Genomic DNA, 22149 nt, shown 5'->3' with positions numbered 1-22149 from the left:
TATATTGGTTGGATTTGTTGGTTGGTTGTTTTACGCCGCATTCAACAATATTCCTGCTATATGACGGCGGTCTGCAAATGATCGAGTTTGGACCAGACAATCCAGTGATTGATATCATGAGCATCGATCCACGCAATCGGGACCAATGAGTATTCTCTATTGTTGGCCCGTGGCCCAACAGTTATATATGAATAAACTGAATTGAATTACTCTCTATTTTTATATTACACGGCCCCAATACCTTACCTGATTAAAAATAGACACGCGACACGAGAACCATATCGGCCATAAGTATTTAGGGTGATGGAGAAACGTATCGCATGCCGCAAGCCCCCGAAATATTGTCATGTACGTCACAGTAGCCTCCATCTTAACACAACTCTGTCCTAATCGACATCTATTACTTTTTTATTTTCTTGACAGGCGGCGACGGGCCGCTGATGTTCCTCCGCAGTAGCTGTATATGTCTGGTGATGGAGGTGATGTCGGCGAGGATGAGGGAGCCAAGGGCGATGGTGAGGAGGCAGATGCCGAGGTAGCCCCCGACGGCTGCGGTCGTTCTGGAGTCAGGAGCGCTGACCTTCTTCCTCACAGATGAAGAGAGGTTCATGGTGTCGACTTTCAGCTCCTTCTGTATCTTGATCGCCTTCTCCTTAGCGGCCATCACCTGGAACAGGGAATGAGTTCTCTCCCTTTGTTAATGTTGACAGAAGCTCCTTCCGATCACGTGACACCTTGGTCAGCTTTTCCCAGTATCATTACTGCCACTAGTGACAAACGGCCACTACAAGATTCGTGAAAAGTTTCCGTTTAACCCCAAATGTAGTAATATTTATATCTGGGTAAGCCATTCTGGTCAATGTGGAGAAGGTTCAAGACTGACCGACTATTTGCCAGGTGAATGTACGTTGGCTTGTTTAAGCAGATTGGTTCGACCTTTGCGAACAAACGGAAAAGATTTCACCTTTTCTCTAACATTCCGACTGAACTAATCGTATGTTAGTTGAAATGAAATTCATAATTATCAACCAGACAAAATAAATAAGCTGGGTAAGAGTATTCGGCGCCATTGCAGTTGCATCGTGTTTGTTAACATGTTTGTTTGTTTATTTGTTTGTTGTTTAACGCCGCACACAGCAATATTACAGCTATATGACGACGGCCTGTAAATGTAGAGTCTGGTCCACACATTCCAGTGATTGACATCATGAACATCGATTAACAGCAATTGGGATATAATGACATGCATGAACCAAGTCGGCGAGACTGACCACCCGATCCCGTTAGTCGCCTCTTCCGACAAGCATGGATTGACGAAGACCAATTCTAACTCGGATCTTCACGAGTATGCAAACGTAAAACCGTGACAATAACCATGGCAAATTAGATCCTGACCACGTGATATACAGGGGTGCCTGGCACACACCCAAAACCAACAGCAGATATTCGATGAGAGTGAGTGAGTGAGTGAGTATGGTTTTACGCCGCTTTTAGCAATATTCCAGCAGTATCACGGCGGGGGACACAATGTCGGGAATCGAACCCTGGTCTTCGGCGTGACGAGCGAACGCTTTAACCACCAGGCTACCCGACCGCCCCTAGTCGATGAGAGTATAGAGTACCTTGGTCTGGTTCTTCTTGAGGGGTTTGGATTTACAGAGGCATGTGCAGGCTTTCTTCATGGCAGGAGCCGGGCTGGTCACGTTGGGGTTGAGATCAGTAGACGTTGCAGCAGAGGACGCCTGTGTAGTCGTCCGACTCGTGGAGGAGTATGCATCTGTTGATTTGGTAGGAGAATCTGCAGAATGTTCAAATTACCCTTCAAGAGTCTTATGGGTTCTAACGGTTGAGAGAAAGAGGGGAACAGAGAGAGAGAGAGGTAGAAAGAGAGAGAGACAGACAGACAGACGCAGAGAGAGGGACAGAGACAAAGACACTGAGAGGCTGGGAGAGAGACAGACAGAGAGAAACAGACAGAGAAAGACAGACAGAGAGAGGGGCAGAGACAGACACACAGAGAGGCTGAGAGAAAGACAGACAGAGAATTTAAGTTCTCAGCGCACGCGTTCCACAACTGCAAAGCTATGTCATATATGGGAATTAAGACAGTCGTAGAGCTGTACGTTCCTTCGAGAAACGAAACTGCATACAGCATTCGTGACCAACTCGTGTTATTCCGTAACAAGCCGAATAGCGACTCGTGCCCCTCGTATGGCCATTTTTGCGACCGGGTTCCGTCTTAGCGCAAACGGGCATACCCAAAACAATTGTCAACTCGTTGCGCAATGGTTCACATATATTTCCCCGATAAATTATATATATATATATCAGATGCAATTTAAAGCACATTCGAACATGCGGAATTATACAGTATGATTGAGCACATTTAACTGTGTCTTGGGTATATTTTTAGATGCAAGACATGTAAAATCAAAAAATATTTCTGAGGTATTCTTTGACGAAGAACTTGAAATCATGCGCGCATTCTGATTGGTTTGTCGTATTTTCGCACATAGCATTCATCGATGAGTCTTCTTGCAGGTTACGGAAAGGGGCGACTGGTGACGAATGCTGCATACAGGTCATGCTACAGTACCAAGCTCCTTCCCAGCGCTTGACACCTTCGTTACACTCTCGGTAACATCTCTGCCCCAGGGTGGGCGCGGTCATTACAAGAATCTTGAAATTTGCCCTCTAACCCCAAATGTAGTAACGTTGATACTTTTGTTTATGTCTTTGGGAATGCCATGATATTTTATTTTGAAAAGGTTTACGACTGACCATGTTTTCCAGATGAATTTACTTTGTTGTTTTGATAATCAGATTGGTTCGAGATTGCAGACTAACGGAAAATCAACCAACTTCTCCCTTACATTCTTACTATATCAATAACACGATAGTTTAAATGAAACAGAAATTCAAATTGACAAACGAAGAAATTAATTTAGCAGCGATATGTGTATTCGGCGTCACGAAAGTCGTCACTTGTTTGTAATCATTACGGTTATTCGGTTGCGAGTTCAACTCCCAGCATGGTTGTGGCAACCTATTCACAGTGGGGAGTTTTGACTGGTTGCAGCGATAGTATAGAGAGCTCCGGGAACGGGCTATCGCTGTGAGGAGCTTGGCTACAGTACCTTCCTGGGTTGTCTCCCCTTGATGGCTCGACGTGAGGCTGATGTGTTGTGTCGTTGTCAACATGCCTGTTAGAGATGTATTGGTGACATGTTGTGGCGAGCTAGTGCTTCTCGGAGCTGGAGTTTTATCATGTCCTCCTGTTGTTTGTGTGGTCGACGTCTCCGATGTTGTGGTGTCGATCGTAGTGACGCTTGTAGATGTTTCAGGAGTAGTTGAGGTGGTTGTCGTTGTTTGGGCTGAAACAGATTACCGTTTTACCTACGTTGCTCGCTCTTCGGCTCGCTGGACATGGTATGAGGTTCATGTTTTTTCTACCTTTCGCCCGGAGACATTTTAAGTTTTGCCTGTTTTGCCTTTCCCTATACAGTAAACTACGTTTATAACGAACACGTTTATAACGAACGCCGCTTTTAACAGTATTCCAGTTATATCACGGCGTGTCAGCTTAATGTTGGAGGAAAGCCCGAGGTGATGCAGGTCTCAGACGTTTACCACTTCGGTAAAACCCACGAGCACGGGTATGGTGCTGACAGACCTAGAAACCAATCTCATTAAAATCAGACCTCAGTTCTCGCTACCGCTTAACAAAGATCTGAGGACATCCCATTGGGTGTCACGTTAGAACGATCTTTCAACCGACTTATCAGAGCATCGCTTACTAGATTATGAAAGTGACAGTCGGAATGTGATTTCTAATCATGCAACCTCGAAAACTTTAACCAAGAACGATAGTTAAACGGGTTTAACGACTGAATCCATACAATCTAGACCATCTAATAGCCATTCCAGAATGTTCTTTTGTTTAGGTTTCAAATGTGTAATCGAGAATTTGCCAAAATATGTTTCGATGCGTAGTCGCCAATTTGAAATTAGTGCCATAAATCACGAGAAAGCTGCCTTCTGATTGGTCATTCCATTGGTCGGTCAAAGTTCGCGCAAGGTCGGTCTCACGTGACACGTAATGGGATGTCCTCAGATCTTTGTTTAGCGGTAGCGAGAACTCAGATCTGATTTTAATGAGACTGACCTAGAAACATAATCGGGGTGAGCCGTGATTCGAACCCACAAGCATAGGTTTCGGGCGTGCCCAAGGGACGCAACTCTGCACAGCGAATCGCAGCGCCCTAGACGACTGGGCTGGGCTCCGGTAGAGCAGGAAATGCTTACCCTTTTCGCGAACACCTGTTGTCATAAATGACTTTCAGTGATCCACTGATATATTTTTCATCACTATTCTGCCATTTACGCCTAATGGAATCTGTTTCCGTAGACTGATTAATTCTCTGGCGTTAACGTTTTGTTTGTTTGTGTGTTCTTAAACGCCGCACTCCGCAATATTCCAGCTATATGACGGCGATCTGTAAACAATCGAGTCTGGACCAGATAATCCAGTGATTGACTTCATGAGAATCGATCCACACAATTGGGATACGATGACACGCATCAACCAAGTCGATGCTGTTAGTCGTCTCTTACGACAAGCAAAGTCGCCTTTTACGGCACGCATGGGTTGCTGGGTTGACGTTCAGAATTAATATTGCAAGACTTCAGGGAGAAACCATTGCAGCGGTTTAAACTGCTGCGGTTATGTGATGCCTATCCTTGTTTTCTAGCCAATGTAGATCCACAGAAACTTCAGTGAACACAATTACTGTTACGACAATGTAACGCTGCGTAATACATTAAGCCTGCAAGAGGAATAACGTAACGCTGACTACAAGAACATGTCAGGACATCACACTTGATACACGGCATCCTTGGTGAATTACTGTCCACGTTTCAGGGCAAAAGAAATACCGTTTATCAAATTAAACATATCCATGTTAAAACACCTGCATGTCGCTTATATCAAGCGTCACTGTTTCACTGTGGACCCACCTCCCCTTTTTGTCATTAAACAATATATCACGTGACTAACCATGGATCCGGGTAGTCCTGTGGGTACCCTGGTCCTACTCAGAACCCACCCAACACGAGTACCCGAGTTACCCGTCCCAGCCCTACCGGTTAAGCTTTCTTCGCAAAACAAAATCGCGAAACATTCAGCAATAAGGAGGAAATGACTAAAAGTCTGCAATAGTGTGTAATTTAAAGGAATGTTAAATGTCCAACTAACCTTTGATTTGTCAGAAAAACTTGACAACAGTGCCGTAGGTATATGCTTGTTTCACTGCATAAGACACGGTCGTTTTGTAATCTTGGGACATTACCACTGAATGAAGAGATACTAGAAAACGGGAAACTAACTCACTTTCATTGGACCATCTCCCTCTGATTCCGATGTAGCCTCGACCGACGTCAAACACATCTGCGAAATACAATTTCAGGCGGTGAGGTGAGGTGAAATTGGGTTTAACGTCGCTTTCAAGATGATTGCACTTATACAGCTATGTACATACACCTCTGTGTGTATGTGTGCGTGTGTGGGTGCGTGCATTGGGCTGGTCCGAACTAATGCCGGTTTTAAAGTGCTAACCCACTGAGATACCACGCAGCAGTTAAACTTGAAATTCTCACTCTGACACGGTATACCAGTGTTTGTTTTGTCCCAGTAACGCTGAACGTGCAGGGGATAACAAATACCATCTTTTAATGTCTTTTGGTATGACACGGCAACAGTTTCGATCGACGGACTTCCGCTCTTCGGGCAAACATTCAACCCACTAGACCACGGAGGCGGTCACATAGTTACCATTGTAGTGTATATGTTGCCAGTGAAAATGCTTTATTTTCTACATTTATGGCCTTCATGCAAACAGAACAAAGTCGTTGCAACCAAAACAAATAGAGAATCTAGATCTCACGCTTGTGTCTTTTGATATCAAATATATCAATACTCGTTGCTAAACGTTTGAGATATCGAGGTTTGGCTCGGAGTTTTAAACCTTCATAAACGAGTGCCTATGTATTTTAAACTTTAGCAAGGAGTGTTCATGTGTTTGATATGAAAAGATACAAGGCTGAGATCCTATTTATCATCAAACCTCACTGTTCCAAACAGTAAAAAGCAGTGGCTTCAGTAGCTGAGAGAATTGTGATGTCATTTGATTTTGATGTCATGGTAACGGCTGATGTCGCAATGGTCTGCAAAGCATTGTGATGTAATTGTGTTGTAGCGCTATCTCATGTGAAGGCCAGTTTTGTATGATAACTAAACCTGTAATGTTGAGACACCGAACTCTTGACATCCGACTCTCGGGGTTTGATTTGGGATGCACAATTACTTTTATAAATTAATATCATATTTATATATTAATTTATTAAACCTGAATATGTGGCTGTAGAAGTAAGATACGTTCATATATTAATATATATATATTATAGTAGAGATACTATATATGTATAGTATCAGGCCAGGTGATATACTAAGCTATTCCTTACTTCAAAAGGATACGTGTTCCACTGCAGAATACTTCACGAGGTGAAACCTCTGGATAACTAAGTGCATGTCCAGTGGAATAGCTGGAATCAGTTCGATGATATCGACACGCGAGTTTCAGTATCACAAGCCGTCCCTGAAACATTCACACATTAATGGTACATTCTTCGGGTGCCTTCTTCTGGTACATTCTTCTGGTACGTTCTTCTAGTGCCTTCATCTGGTACATTCTTCTGGTACGTTCTTCTAGTGCTTTCTTCTGGTACATTCTCCTGGTACATTCTTCTGGTACATTCTTCTGATACATTCTTCTGGTACATTCTTCTGGTACATTCTGCTGGTACATTCTCCTGGTACATTCTTCTGGTACATTCTCCTGGTACATTCTTCTGATACATTCTTCTGGTTCCTTCTTCTACTACATTCTTCTGGTACATTCTTCTGGTACATTCTCCTGGTACATTCTTCTAGTGCCTTCTTCTGGTACATTCTCCTGGTACATTCTTCTGGTTCCTTCTTCTGGTACGTTTTTCTGGTACATTCTTCTGGTACATTCTCCTGGTACATTCTTCTGGTACATTCTTCTGGTACATTCTCCTGGTACATTCTTCTGGTGCCTTCTCCTGGTACATTCTTCTGGTACATTCTCCTGGTACATTCTCCTGGTAAATTCTTCTGGTACATTCTTCTGGTACATTCTTCTGGTACATTCTCCTGGTACATTCTCCTGGTGCATTCTTCTGGTACATTCTTCTGGTACATTCTTCTGGTACATTCTTCTGGTACATTCTCCTGGTACATTCTTCTACTACATTCTTCTGATACATTCTTCTGGTACATTCTTCTGGTACATTCTTCTGGTACATTCTTCTGACACATTCTCCTGGTACATTCTTCTGGTACATTCTTCTGGTACATTCTCCTGGTATATTCTTCTGATACATTCTTCTGACACATTCTCCTGGTACATTCTTCTGGTACATTCTTCTGGTACATTCTCCTAGTATATTCTTCTGATACATTCTTCTGACACATTCTCCTGGTACATTCTTCTGATACATTCTTCTGGTGCCTTCTCCTGGTATATTCTTCTGATACATTCTTCTGGTGCTTTCTCCTGGTATATTCTTCTGGTACATTCTTCTGGTGCCTTCTCCTGGTACATTCTTCTGATACATGCTTCTGGTGCATCCTTCCGACGTTGTGAGAAATGTTAAACTCACTTGACAGCACTGAAATGTCGAGATGCTAATGATGCCGGTGTGACATTGTAAAGGGACCCGCGTTGAAAAGTGACCCAGAAGTCAGTATTCAACGTTGAAAACATACCCGGTCTCACTTTTCAACAGAGCAGGGTCAAATTTCAACAGTTGAAAAGTGACCCTGTCAGCTTACCAAGTCGTTGAATAGTGACCCGGGCCTCGCGTTGAAAAGTGACTCCGTTGAATTATGACTTGTGGTTTATTCTGCCTACCAGAAGACTCTTTATAGCATGTCTAAATTGGTGCAAATATGTATCAGTGTGTTCGGGATGAGGGTTGGAGGTGACACGCATTTATAGGCATGTGTTAACGTATACATATACAAATTGCCATGGATCCTGGCTTTAGAAATGGTCGTCACTCACTCACTTTAGAAATGTCCAAAAATGTGTGTGCATGTACAGCTGTCCAGTGACTGCCTGTGCGTACGCTTGCACGTGTGTTATGTTTGTTTCATTGCGTTTTACGTGGCTTTGGGTAGTATTTCAACCCTAACGCCACGCTGGTTACAATGAGGCTCCAGTCTTCGGGCTGAACGAAAATGGCCCGTTGGGTGCATGTGTGTTAGAGCAAGTATGTAGGTGCTGGGTAGTATTATATATGTATGTATGTATGTGTGTGTGAGAGAGAGAGACACCTACAATCTGGAAGCCGTAAATAGAAAGAGGCACACCGAAAGCGTTCTCAACCTAAAACGTCCCCATGTTCATGGTGGTGTTAGTAATATCATTTAATGATTATATTTTCGAAGTGTTAACATGATGTCAAGTATATTTCAGTACAAGAATATATAAATGTTGTAATTTGAGGTCATTCTGATATAATTATATTGATGCAAATATATATTGCGTTGGCACGCAAGTTGGTATATTTATATACAATCTTCAACCCCGTTATATTTCAAAATATAAAATCCCACTTCACAAACGAATAAACAATTCTGTGAGAAGTTAGTATCAATGAGATTAGTTAAAAAACACTAACATCTAAAGCACCATTCGCATTCGATGCATGGGGACGTTTTCGGTCGAACTCAAAAGAAACCATTAAACTAATGCATGACAAAGGTCTGAAAGGACAGACTGCAAGTGTTACCAGCTACGAAAAGGACGTGCCCACAACGTTGTAAGAACATTACTTTGTTTAAGCAAAGTGGCATCCAACGTTACCCTCAACGTGACGTTGTCGTAATATTGCTACAGCGTATTAAAGCAGCCAATAAATCGAACGTCGCACAGACGTTGCATGGTTCCAGGGGAACGTTCTCGTGACATTACTGGGAGTCTACATAGTAACCAAATAGTAACCTACAAATGCAACGTTGCCTGGACCCCCTGTGTTAACTGGGTAATTAGCATCTCTGTTGGAAGGGTGGATCACATAATCATCAGGATTAGGAATAACAACGGTTTATGCAAGGCGGGTGAAGCAAATAAGAAATGCATAGTTTTCTATTATAAACCCTAGAAGTTTCTGATCACATATGTTACATTGACCACTACCATCATTTGCAACGTGAAACAAAAGTGCAGACCGAGCGATGGCGGCACCAGACTCGCCAACAGCAAAATACCAAGTTTGGTTTTAAAAGATTAAACTTTTTTACTATTTCTGAAAAGGTCAAACACTTGATAGATCAGACAAAGGTAAAGATCAAAGACACATCTACACATCTGCATACTATAAGCATTTCAAGATAAGAAAGCGGAAAACCTGACCAAAAGGGCAATGTTCTATTAGGTCAGTGAACTGTTTCCGTATGGGTGTGGCAATGAAGGCAACTCTTCGAAAAAACACAAAATCAAAGCGATTGAACTCGTTTAAAAAATTGACAATGATGTTACACTTTACACAATTCCTATAAAATACTGTTTTAATTGTGGAAAGTGGTGTGCGCAATTAAATGAAAAGAAACAAAACCAGCACTATTTCAAAAACTTCAGTAAATTGTAGTAACATCCGTGAATTTTGCCGAATTTCAAAAATGCACAATGAATTTTGGAAATGTGGACGTTATCAAATGCTTTGAGCCTAAAACACTTGTAATAAGTAAATAACGAAGAACATTCTCTACCACATTAAGCGACTCTATACAATACAATGGAGGATACCCAAATACTAGTACCTGTTCTAGATTGTCTAACAAGAAAACGCACCAGTACACGCCAGCTGGGTTGTGATGGATGCTTTTCGAGAACGTGGGTTCGACCTGTGACCTACAGATCTAACCCCCAGTGATTTCCACTTGTCCCCTCAATTGAAAAAGCACATGCGGGGTTGAAGATTTGAGGACGGCAACAATTGACTTCTTGACTTCTCTGTATCGGACATTAATGATTGGAAAACCATATGGAACATGTCTGTGAAACTGGAAGGGGACTATGTTGAAATATAATTGTAAGTTTAACTAGAATTTCAACATTAAGTGAGTGAGGCTCAAAACGTTTCGATATCCGCTCGTAAAAGTACTTTGTTTATTACTTAAATCTTAACAAAAATGAAGATTGAAATGTAGCTTGGTTTTTGGTTGTATAGTTTTGGCCAGTAAATCTTGAATCTGGATTTTTCCCGTTTTAATAAAACATTAAACGCCCCCACCCTTCCCTCTACCGCACTCAAAAAGACATACATGTACGTAAAAAAACTGATGCAAGCTGACATACGCATTCAGAAACACCCGGATAAAGACACTAAAAAGATTTCATCGATTGTAACATTAGATCTTTTTATTTACACTAGAAGTCACAATTCAACGGAGTCACTTTTCAATGCGAGGCCCGGGTCACTCTTCAACGACTTGGTAAGCTGACAGGGTCAATTTTCAACTGTTGAAAACCGGGTATGTTTTCAATGTTGAATACTGACTTCTAGGTCACTTTTCAACGCGGGTCCATTTTCAATGTTACACCGGCCTTACCTGAAGTGGCTGAAGTGCCGTAGAAGGTGAACGCAGACTTATGGAAAGTGCAGTTGTGAGGGATTGGCTCGATCATCACACGGCAAGCCAGGACGGGACCGGCCTGCCACATCTCCTCTCTTCCGTGTACGGTCTAAATAGAACATAGATCATAGTTGGTGTCGTGGTGGCATCTGGAAACACTAGTTGTTGGTTCTGTAGGCATAATACGAAGGATATAGTGTTTCAGTCCTGGTTTTGTTTCAAGAGTAGAATGGGTACAATGTCCATCTTGACATAATTGTGGACTTAACGTCAGTGAGTGAACGAGTATGGTTTAACGCCGCTTTTAGCAATATTCCAGCAACATCACGGCAGGGGACACCAGAAATAGGCTTCACCAATTGTACTCATGTGGGCCATTGAACCCGGGTCTTCGGCGTAACGAGCGAACGCTTTAACCACTAGGCTACCCCACCGCCGCTGGACTTAAAGACACCCATGTAGTTGCAATGAATGATCTGACCGGTGCGATCATAATGTAGGCCACCCATCATCAACCCACTCACTCATCCACTCTTACCGCCTTCATCTAGCTAGTATATTGATGGGTGCGGCGTAAACCAACACACAAATAAACACAGCATTCACTCAGCGATAGGTCCAATCAGAAAGCACCGATATATGCACTAGCTCACTCCTTAAGCCTCTCACTCGCTCCCTGTCCCTTGTATAGGGTCTGGTTCGATATCCTCATCCTCCTCATGGGCCGGCTCAGTGGGCATCGGGTGGGCATCGGGTGGTCAGGCCCAGTGTATTAGTTTTTGACGTTCCGTTGACCCCAAAGCCGTGGATCGCTGTTCATGCTCACAGTCGTCAGTCTGGTCTAGACACGATTATTTACAAGCCTCCGTTACATGGTTGGAAGATTGCGGTTTAAAACAACTTTCACTCCCTCACACTGCTGCTTCCGTCCTCAGGCGATTCGCTTCCAGCTGAAGCTTCCTGTGGCTACCCCCCCCCCCCCCTCGCGCAGCGCTCCATCTGATGATGTTTCCGTATCACCTACCTGCAACCCTGTTGCTGTATTACGTACCCGCGATGTGTTGCGCAAGCCTTTACAATCCTCATCGAAGATGACGTTGTACTTGGGGCCGGAGACGTTGAAGTAGATGTTGGTGAAACTGCATTCCGTGTCTTCCTCAACCTTGAAGCGTGTGACGTACGTTTTAGACGAAAATGGTGGAACCTTGAATAGAAAAAAAAATGGTTTAATTTTGTCAATGACAACTGCTGGTATGTTTACAATATTGAAAAGGATTACAGCAGTCGCTTTAAATCCTAAACGGTGGTTAGCTCCCTAGTATCTCCGGTCCCTTGAGAACACACACTCACACAGACACACACATACACACAGGCGCACACAAACATAGACAGACACACACAGAGACACACACACATACACACACACAGCCACCAATTGCAACACACTGACAAATGCACTAACGTGCGCGCGCGAACAGACACACATACACACGTACATACACAAACACTACATACTTACACAGACACACAAACATATACACATATACGCATACACAAACACACATACACACACACAGAGTGAGTGAGTGAGTATAGTTTTACGCGCTTTCAGCAATATTCCAGCAATATCATGGCGGGGGACACCAGACATGGGCTTCACACATTGTACCCACCACAGACACATAGAGTCACACACAGACACACACATACATACACGCAGAGATACACACAGATATACACAGACACACGTAGTCACAAACACAGACACAAACAAGCACACAAACAGATACATTCAGACACAGACATGCACCCATGCACACACACACGAGCACGTACACATACGCGAACACACACACCCCCCCACACACACTATTATTATCTATCTATCTGTTATACGGTATTTGCAGTCCGAGGAAACTTCAAGTTTAAAGCAAGTAACAGAAAAGAAAGTTGTCCAAATGTGATATGTGAATAAATAAAAATCAATAAGCTAACAAAAACATATTCTACAGTGGCATTTAACACAGAATGAGTGTATTACTCTTTCAGAGATGCAGTATAGTTCATGAACGCTGAATGTGTGCATTACTCAATACGATATCCATATAGTTCATGAACAGAATGTGTGTATTACTCATTATGATATACGTATAGTTCATGAACAGGAATGTGTGTATTACTCATTAAGATATACGACAAGTTCATGAACGCTGAGTGTGTGTATTACTCGTTAAGATATAGATATAGTTCATGAACAGGAATGTGTGTTTACTCATTAACATATACGTATAGTTCATGAACACTGAATGCGTGTATTACTCATTAAGATATAAGTATAGTTCATGAACACTGAATGTGTGTATTACCCAGTACGATATACATATAGTTCATGAACAGGAATGTGTGTATTACTCATTAAGATATACGTATCGTTCATTAACAGTTATGTGTGAATTACTCATTACGATATACTTATACATGTAGTTCATGAACACTGAATGTGTGTATTACTACGATATAAATATATTTCATGAAGAGGAATGTGTGTATTACTCGTTAAGATATACATATAGTTCATGAACAGTAATGTGTGTATTACTCGTTAAGATATACATATAGTTCATGAACAGTAATGTGTGTATTACTTATTAAAATATACGTATAGTTCATGAACAGGAATGTGTGTATTACTTCTTAAGATATAGATATAGTTCATGAACACTGAATGTATGTATTACTCAGTATGATATATAGATATATTTCATGAACAGGAATGTGTTTATTACTCATTAAGATATACATATAGTTCATGAACAGGAATGTGTGTTTACTCATTAACATATACGTATAGTTCATGAACACTGAATGCGTGTATTACTCATTAAGATATAAGTATAGTTCATGAATAGGAATGTGTGTATTACTCATTAAGATATACGTATAGTTCATGAACAGGAATGTGTGTATTACTCATTAAGATATACGTATAGTTCATGAACAGGAATGTGTGTATTACTCATTAAGATATACGTATAGTTCATGAACGCTGAGTGTGTGTATTACTCATTATGACATACATATAGTTCATGAACAGGAATATGTGTATTACTCGTTAAGATATACGACAAGTTCATGAACATGAATATGTGTATTACTCATTAAAATATACGTATATTTCATGAACTGGAATGTGTGTATTACTCATTAAGATATAGATATAGTTCATGAACACTGAATGTGTGTATTACTCAGTACGATATATACATATTGTTCATGAACAGGAATGTGTGGATTACTCATTAAGATATAGATATAGTTCATGAACAGGAATGTGTGTATTACTCATTAAGATACTAGTATACATAAAGTTCATGAAAATGAATATGTGTTACTCATGAAGGGATACAGATAGTTCGTGAACGCTGAGTGTGTGTATTACTCATTAAGATATAGATATAGTCCATGAACAGGAATGTGTGTATTACTCATTAAGATACTAGTATACATAAAGTTCATGAAAATGAATATATGTTACTCATGAAGGGATACAGATAGTTTATGAACAGGAATGTGTGTATTACTCATTAAGATATAGATATAGTTCATGAACAGGAATGTGTGTATTACTCATTAAGATACTAGTATACATAAAGTTCATGAAAATGAATATGTGTTACTCATGAAGGGATACAGATAGTCCATGAACGCTGAGTGTGTGTATTACTCATTAAGATATAGATATAGTCCATGAACAGGAATGTGTGTATTACTCATTAAGATACTAGTATACATAAAGTTCATGAAAATGAATATGTGTTACTCATGAAGGGATACAGATAGTTCATGAACAGGAATGTGTATATTACTCATTAAGATACTAGTATACATAAAGTTCATGAAAATGAATATATGTTACTCATGAAGGGATACAGATAGTTTATGAACAGGAATGTGTGTATTACTCATTAAGATATAGATATAGTTCATGAACAGGAATGTGTGTATTACTCATTAAGATACTAATATACATAAAGTTCATGAAAATGAATATGTGTTACTCATGAAGGGATACAGATAGTTCATGAACGCTGAGTGTGTGTATTACTCATTAAGATATAGATATAGTCCATGAACAGGAATGTGTGTATTACTCATTAAGATACTAGTATACATAAAGTTCATGAAAATGAATATATGTTACTCATGAAGGGATACAGATAGTCCATGAACAGGAATGTGTATATTACTCATTAAGATACTAGTATACATAAAGTTCATGAAAATGAATATATGTTACTCATGAAGGGATACAGATAGTTCATGAACATTAATGTGTGCATTACTCATTAAGATATAGATATAGTCCATGAACAGGAATGTGTATATTACTCATTAAGATACTAGTAAACATAAAGTTCATGAAAATGAATATATGTTACTCATGAAGGGATACAGATAGTTCATGAACATTAATGTGTGCATTACTCATTAAGATATAGATATAGTCCATGAACAGGAATGTGTATATTACTCATTAAGATACTATTATACATAAAGTTCATGAAAATGAATATGTGTTACTCATGAAGGGATACAGATAGTTCATGAACAATGACTGTGTGTATTACTCATAACGGGATACATATAGGTGAGGACCACGATACACACAACTCACTCACCACGATGGTGCTGTTGCTGTCTGTGACTTGTGCCGAGGCTAGTTTCGTCTCCCCGGTATCCACATTCTCCGTGAATTTCTTGAACTTCATGTAACCTTGACACGGATTCAGAAGGTCATAAGAAAGGTAGCATACACACCTGGACCAGATAAATCATATCATTGTGCAATGCTACGGATATCTCATATTAATGCGGATCCGATAAATATGCAAATGAGGTAATCGTTCAGGAACTACTTTGAACAAGCTTCCACGCCTCGTTGCATGTCAACGTACTCAATAAACTAAGTTCAGATAGATGTTTTTTCGTATCCTCAACTATCCAGAGTATTATTATACATTCCATTATGATATACACACCCTTGACCCATGCGCTATCAAACCTTTGTTGTGGAAGTGACGTCACGACCTCCATCTTGAACTCAGCAACCAATCAAACTTACCCTTCTTCACAAGCTATCGGCATTGATCTACATTCAAAATAGCGGTATCGTTCGAGCGAGCCCAGACGATCCCATTTGTATTTGAGACGGTATGTAATAACAACAGTCGGGTACGAGTGACAGCGTTTAATACCCTAACCGATACCGTATCGTTTCGATAGCTCTTTAATTTAGTGCTGTGTCGAACTCGACTCAAAACCAAGCGTTGGTGGCGGATGAGTGAGTGAGTTGGGTTTAACGCCGCTTTTAACATTATTCCAGTCATATCACGGCGTGTCAGCTTAATGTGGGAGGAAAGCCCGAAGTGATGCAGGTCTCAGACGTTTACCACTTCGGTGAAACCCACGAGCACGGGTATGGTGCTGACAAACCTAGAAACATAATCCAAGCGAACCGCGATTCGAACCCACAATCATAGGTTTCTGGCGTGCCCAAGGGACGCAATTCTGCACAGCGAATTGCGGCGCCTTAGACGACTGGGCCACCCCTGCCCCCTTGGTGGCGGGTGGGTCCCGGGCTTTGATTATAGTGGAAGGGAGATATGATACGTTGGATAATCAAGCATCTCATGTATTGTATTCCTGTCGGATTTCTAAGGTTAAATCAATGAGAACATTTACGTCTCAAAACTGATTTTTTAATGACATTATATATAGAGAGATCATTACTCATGTATGTTTCCGCGTCGTAAACGACCAGCATCATATAATATCTATTCCATATATATGATATTTACATCACGGAAACATGACGTCACTTACTTGTGACGTCATACACGCTTGTGGCATTGTCCCCGCCACACGTCTGGTTGTTGTTGCCTAAGCATAGAAAACTGCACTTCCGGTCATCGAGTTGATGCTTCCCTTCAAATGTCTCCAGACACCCGCAAAATGGGTTCTGAATGTAATACAAATGCCAAAGGGATTAAATATTGTCTTTGATAGGCATTTAGAAGTTGGGAGAACATGAATACATGACACTTTATATGGATAGCATCTTGCTTTATTCTTTGTCACGACGTTTCAGAGCTACTTCATGCTCCTTCATCAGGGGAATGCTTAATAACTGTATAGAGTTAATAAATATAAATAAACAAAATCGGCCTGAAATACTTTAGTCATAGGTTAATTCTAGATAATGGTATTTATAAATATTTCTTGGAAAATATTACAGGCGGCAGGCGTTTCGTGCTGTTTCCCTACTATTCTATGTGCCACCATGTGTACCAACCTGTACCATCTTGTACCAACTTGTACCAACCTAGCACTACGGCCATTTTAGATCTAAGAAGAGGCCACATACGGTACATGGGCTTCAGTCCTAGAAATTCTTTGGAGTCATACTGCCGAACACAGCCACCCATTCACCTACTCTCCGCCTTCGCCTGATATGTGACCTGCACGCTGTGCCTAGGACCACATGCCACCGCAATAACCGCCCCTGTGATACCACGTTATCAAACCTGTACCAACCGAAGGCCCGGGTTCTATTAAGCCCATTTCTGGTGTACCCTGCCTTGATATTGCTACAATATTGTCTAAAGCGGCGTAAAATCATACTCGCTCACTCGCTTTCAATGATACAGTGACTGAGTGAGTGAGTATTGTTTTACGCCGCTTTTAGCAATATTCCAGCAATATCACGGCGGGTGACACCAGAATGGGCTTTACACTTTGTACCCATGTCGGGAATCGAACCCGGGTCTTCGGCGTGGCGAGCGAATGCTTTATCCACTAGGCTACCCGACCGCCCCCAATGATACAGAAGATTAGTGTCATATTACCTTAATTGTGGCAAATTTGGTGCAATTCTTCAAACATGTCTCCAGTGACATATGATCCATACGGAACACTTTGTCCTGTACCACGTCATGACAACCCTCGTAACCTGTGTAAAACAGTACCACTGTCAGCATTGCAACTATCAACAATCGTTGTCGTAAACGTCGCCTCCTTTGTCGCTACCATCGCCTCCACCTTTCTAGAATTTATCAAGTATAAGTTTCACATGGCTGGACAATAAGGTTTGCATCTCTCTAAAAATGAAGCGTTTCAACTATTTAAATACGACAAAAAAAACCTACGCAACAATATTTCCACCAGAAATGTGTCAGAAATCGGGTGTGGTCATTAAACACAAAGTAAAATGAATTGTTGCTATGTTTTTATAAAGAGAATTGAGAATTAATTACATGTCAAAAGAAATAATGTTGCTAGTTTAATCTATTACATTGTAGATCCATACGCGTTTCACCTGTCAAATTCTCTCTAAGCAAAGACCTTTTAGTTTGGGAATTTACAATTTGGTGGTCTCTATCATAATAATGTGACCGCCTCCGTGGTCTAGTGGTAGAGCGTCTGCCTGAAGAGCATATGGGATTCGATCCCCGGTCGCGTCATACCAAAAGACGTTAAAAGATCGTACTTGTTACCCTTAAGGGACAAAAACAAGGACTGGTCGGCTCGAAGTCAGTATACTGTGTCTGAGTGGGGTATTCATGTTAAACTGCGGCATGGTATCCCAGTGGGCTAGCACTATAAAATCAGCTTGTACAAGCAGTCACACACTCATGCTTGAGGGCAACAATCTTGAACGCGACGTTAAACCCCATTTCACCCCACACCCTACATGTGAATATTTAACCTATCGGCTATGTCAGTGGACCAGTGGGTGAGCTGGAGATCAATGATGCCTCATGTTTGTTCAAAATGTACCTGTGTTTGGTGGTTTAGTTATGCGATTTGAGGAAGATAGCAGTAGACACTCTCTGGTGGTGGCGTTGTTGAAGTAGTATGTGCTGTCGTACATCATCGTCAACATCTTGTCCCCAGTCTCTGTCTTCAATACAAACCCCCCCATTCTGATGAAAAAAATGCAGAATTTATTTCTTCAAAAGTTATGAACAAAGTGCATTACCAATCGTACAACCCTGTGTCAATCATCGATTGGAAACACATTTACATATCCAGAGGCTGTGAACTAGTGCATTATCAATCATACAACCATTGGTCAATCATCGATAAAAAATACATTTACATATCCAGAGGCTGTGGACTAGTGCATTATTAATCATACAACCATGGGTCAATCATCGATAACAAATACATTTACATATCCAGAGGCTGTGGACTAGTGCATTATCAATCATACAACCATGGGTCAATCATCGGTAACAGATACATTTACATATCCAGAGGCTGTGGACTAGTGCATAATCAATCATACAACCATGGGTCAATCATCGATAACAAATACATTTACATATCCAGAGGCTGTGGACTAGTGCATTACAATCATACAACCCTGGGTCAATCATCGTTAAAATATACAAATTTTACATATCCAGAGGCTGTGGACATAGGGCATTACCAATCATATGCAACCCGGCGTCAATCATCGATAGCAAATACATTTACATATCCAGAGGCTGTGGACATAGTGCATTACCAATCATACAACCATGGGCCAATCATCGTTAACAAATACAAATTTTACATATCCAGAGGCTGTGGACATAGGGCATTAACAATCATATGCAACCCTGCGTCAATCATCGATAGCAAATACATGTACATATCCAGAAGCTGTGGACATAGTGCATTACCAATCATACAACCATGGGCCAATCATCGATAACAAAATTAATACATTTACATATCCAGAGGCTGTGGACATAGGGCATTACCAATAATACAACCATGGGCCAATCATCGATTACGAATTCATGACCTCCTCAATGAGTGTTCAGACAAAGTGCTGATTTTGGCTAATCCAGTCTAATTCAGCACCTACAGAGTAGCGCACCTGTCTAATTCGGCACCAATCACCTTGCCAAATATTTTGTCATCACATTGCAGTGTCCTGTAAACAAAGTAATGTCCAAGGTAAATTTGCGATTATTTACACACAAAAATAATGACAGAAATAAAACTAAATTCCAAGTACTGCCACTACCACTACAAACTACAAACAATATCAATAATGTTAATTTGACCTTATAGAAATATGTGTATATATAATTTAACTTCAAAGGCTATAGCCTCATCACTGTTTTACTGTTTTTCAATTGCCTTCAATTGTTCATTGCCCCTGTGAACAGCCACGTGTGGTTGCGGATGTTTGACAGGCTGATTGATGACACTTGAGTGAGTGAGTGAGTATGGTTTTACGCCGCTTTTAGCAATATTCCAGCAATATCACGGTGGAGACACCATAAATGGGCTTCACACATTGTACCCATGTCGGGAATCGAACCCGGGTCTTCTGCGTGACGAGCGAACGCTTTAACCACTAGGCTACCCGACCGTCCCGATGACACTTAAGCAGCTCAGAGATTAACGATTCGTCATAAATATAAACATTGTCGTAAGCAGAGTGCACATGGGACCACAAAGTTCGCTCTATCGGTTACTTCGTGAAGAGCGTGTTCGTTATTAACGTACTGTAAACTACGGTTATAACGAACACGCTTATAACGAACTGACAGATATAACGAACTTACTTTTTGGTCCCGACTATTTTCTTTAGTTATGATGTATATATGCTTAAAACGAACTACGGTTATAACGAACTAAAATTAGTAGTCCCTTTGAGTTCGTTATAACCGTACTTTACTTTAGTTTACTGTATATCTTATTCTTCCAGTCGCCATGAACTTTCCTGACTATCACGTCCCTTTATCGCGTTCCTTCACATTTTCACACAGTATATATACACATGAGCATTGATTAAGCACCTCCCATGTTTTCTGATATGTGTTACATGAAGAAATGACTTGTGATTCATTGTTGAAACAGGACGAAAGAGTAGTAAATTGACAAACAGAACGCCTGGCTCTATCAACACACAAATACTTAACACTAGCCATTGTCACCGATTTAGCAGAACTCTAAAAATGTTCATTTTAGCAACGCTGAAAAGTATTAACACCCAGCCCACACCACGAAACAGACTGTCACATTATGCAGTGAAAAACTATTACTGTCAACCCAGGAATGAGTGTGTGAGTGAGTATGGTTTTCCGCCGCTTTTAGCAATATTCAAGCAATATCACGGTGGGGGACACCAGAAATGAGCTTCACACATTGTACCCATGTCGGGAATCGAACCCGGGTCTTCTGCGTGACGAGCGAACGCTTTATCCACTAGGCTACCCGACCGCCCCTCATCCAGGATTAAGATGAGGCCAAAGTTATTTGAACTGATTGGTGAAGGGGATATAGAAGTGGGTGCTGTCCGTCCGTCACGTTTCGTTTCCAGAGAGATATCTTAACCAAACTTGGCACATAGATAGGTCTAGTGGTGAACTGTTGCCTTTTGATAGTTTTGGATTTTGTTTAAAAAAAATCGTTCGGGTTTCCATAGCAACGCCTTTGACTTTGACTGAAAATGCTCGTTTTCGGAGCAGATCTTGAAAACCGTACAATATTTCTTGCCTTCCACACAAACCGGACACATCGTATTGGAGGAGGATATGAGCATCTCATGCTTGTTCAAAATAGCGTTTATTCCATCTTCACACTCACTCCGACCGCCTCCGTGGTCTAGTGGTAGAGCGTCCGCCCGGAGAGCGGAAGGTCCGGGGTTCGATCCCGGACCGCGACATACCAAAAGACGTTAAAAGATGGTACTTGTTGTTACCCTGTCTGGCGCTCGGCATTAAGGGGCTAAAACAAGGACTGGTCGGCTCGGAATTAGTATACTGTGTCTGAGTGGGGTATTCATGTTAAACTGCGGCATTGTATCTCAGTGAGCTAGCACTATAAATCGGCATGAGTCCGCCCAAGTACAAGCAGCCACACAAACACACACACGTACATGCACGTCGCTATCTATATAAGTGCAATAATCTTGGTCGCGACGTTAAACCCGATTTCACCTCACCTCACTCCATCACCTGAGAAATGAGCTGCATCACACCTACCTATTCTCGTCCATCATCTCACATCCCTTGACGTTCAGCAGCTCATCTCCGAATCCACTGTACACAACCAGTTCCAGCTAGGCATGGGCACGTCAGGGAGGCAGGGACAAGACAAGATTATTTCAACCTAACTCGGCTGTTTATTGTCTTACTTGTATTTTGTAACTTTAAAGTCTATTAACGCCAATAGATTTATTACGCTAGCTCCAAGGATGTATATCTCGTAGGGCAAGGGCGGACACATTTGACCTCAGAGCTGTCACTCTGAAAATCTCCGATAAAGATATTTGTAATTTGATTCACAAATTACTTATATACTTTCATAAGAAAAGCAGACAGGCAAAACAGGGCAACGTTTGTTTTCATTTGCTGTTTAACGCCGCA

At 41.2% G+C, this 22149-nt stretch overlaps 1 protein-coding gene across 1 annotated transcript in view; it reads right to left on the bottom strand.

The window, feature by feature from the left end:
* Positions 1 to 400: 400 nt before the first annotated feature.
* LOC139473193 (serine-rich adhesin for platelets-like) overlaps positions 401 to 22149 on the bottom strand; it is a 31335-nt gene continuing 9586 nt past the window's right edge. The window contains exons 3-14 of the mRNA XM_071255711.1: positions 21766 to 21842; positions 19647 to 19703; positions 18557 to 18702; positions 17626 to 17729; positions 16604 to 16739; positions 15400 to 15494; positions 11772 to 11924; positions 10697 to 10829; positions 5390 to 5446; positions 3138 to 3374; positions 1623 to 1798; positions 401 to 667 (exon numbers count right to left, since the gene is read on the bottom strand). Of these exons, the coding sequence (XP_071111812.1) occupies positions 401 to 667; positions 1623 to 1798; positions 3138 to 3374; positions 5390 to 5446; positions 10697 to 10829; positions 11772 to 11924; positions 15400 to 15494; positions 16604 to 16739; positions 17626 to 17729; positions 18557 to 18702; positions 19647 to 19703; positions 21766 to 21842 (1638 nt within the window). The remainder of the gene's footprint in view (positions 668 to 1622; positions 1799 to 3137; positions 3375 to 5389; positions 5447 to 10696; positions 10830 to 11771; positions 11925 to 15399; positions 15495 to 16603; positions 16740 to 17625; positions 17730 to 18556; positions 18703 to 19646; positions 19704 to 21765; positions 21843 to 22149) is intronic.

This window comes from Haliotis cracherodii, unplaced genomic scaffold (assembly GCF_022045235.1).
Source record: "Haliotis cracherodii isolate W230 unplaced genomic scaffold, xgHalCrac1.p SCAF_27, whole genome shotgun sequence".
Lineage (NCBI taxonomy): Eukaryota > Metazoa > Mollusca > Gastropoda > Lepetellida > Haliotidae > Haliotis > Haliotis cracherodii.
The sequence above is the reverse complement of the archived record's forward strand: the minus strand, read 5'-3'. Positions and strand labels throughout refer to the sequence as shown.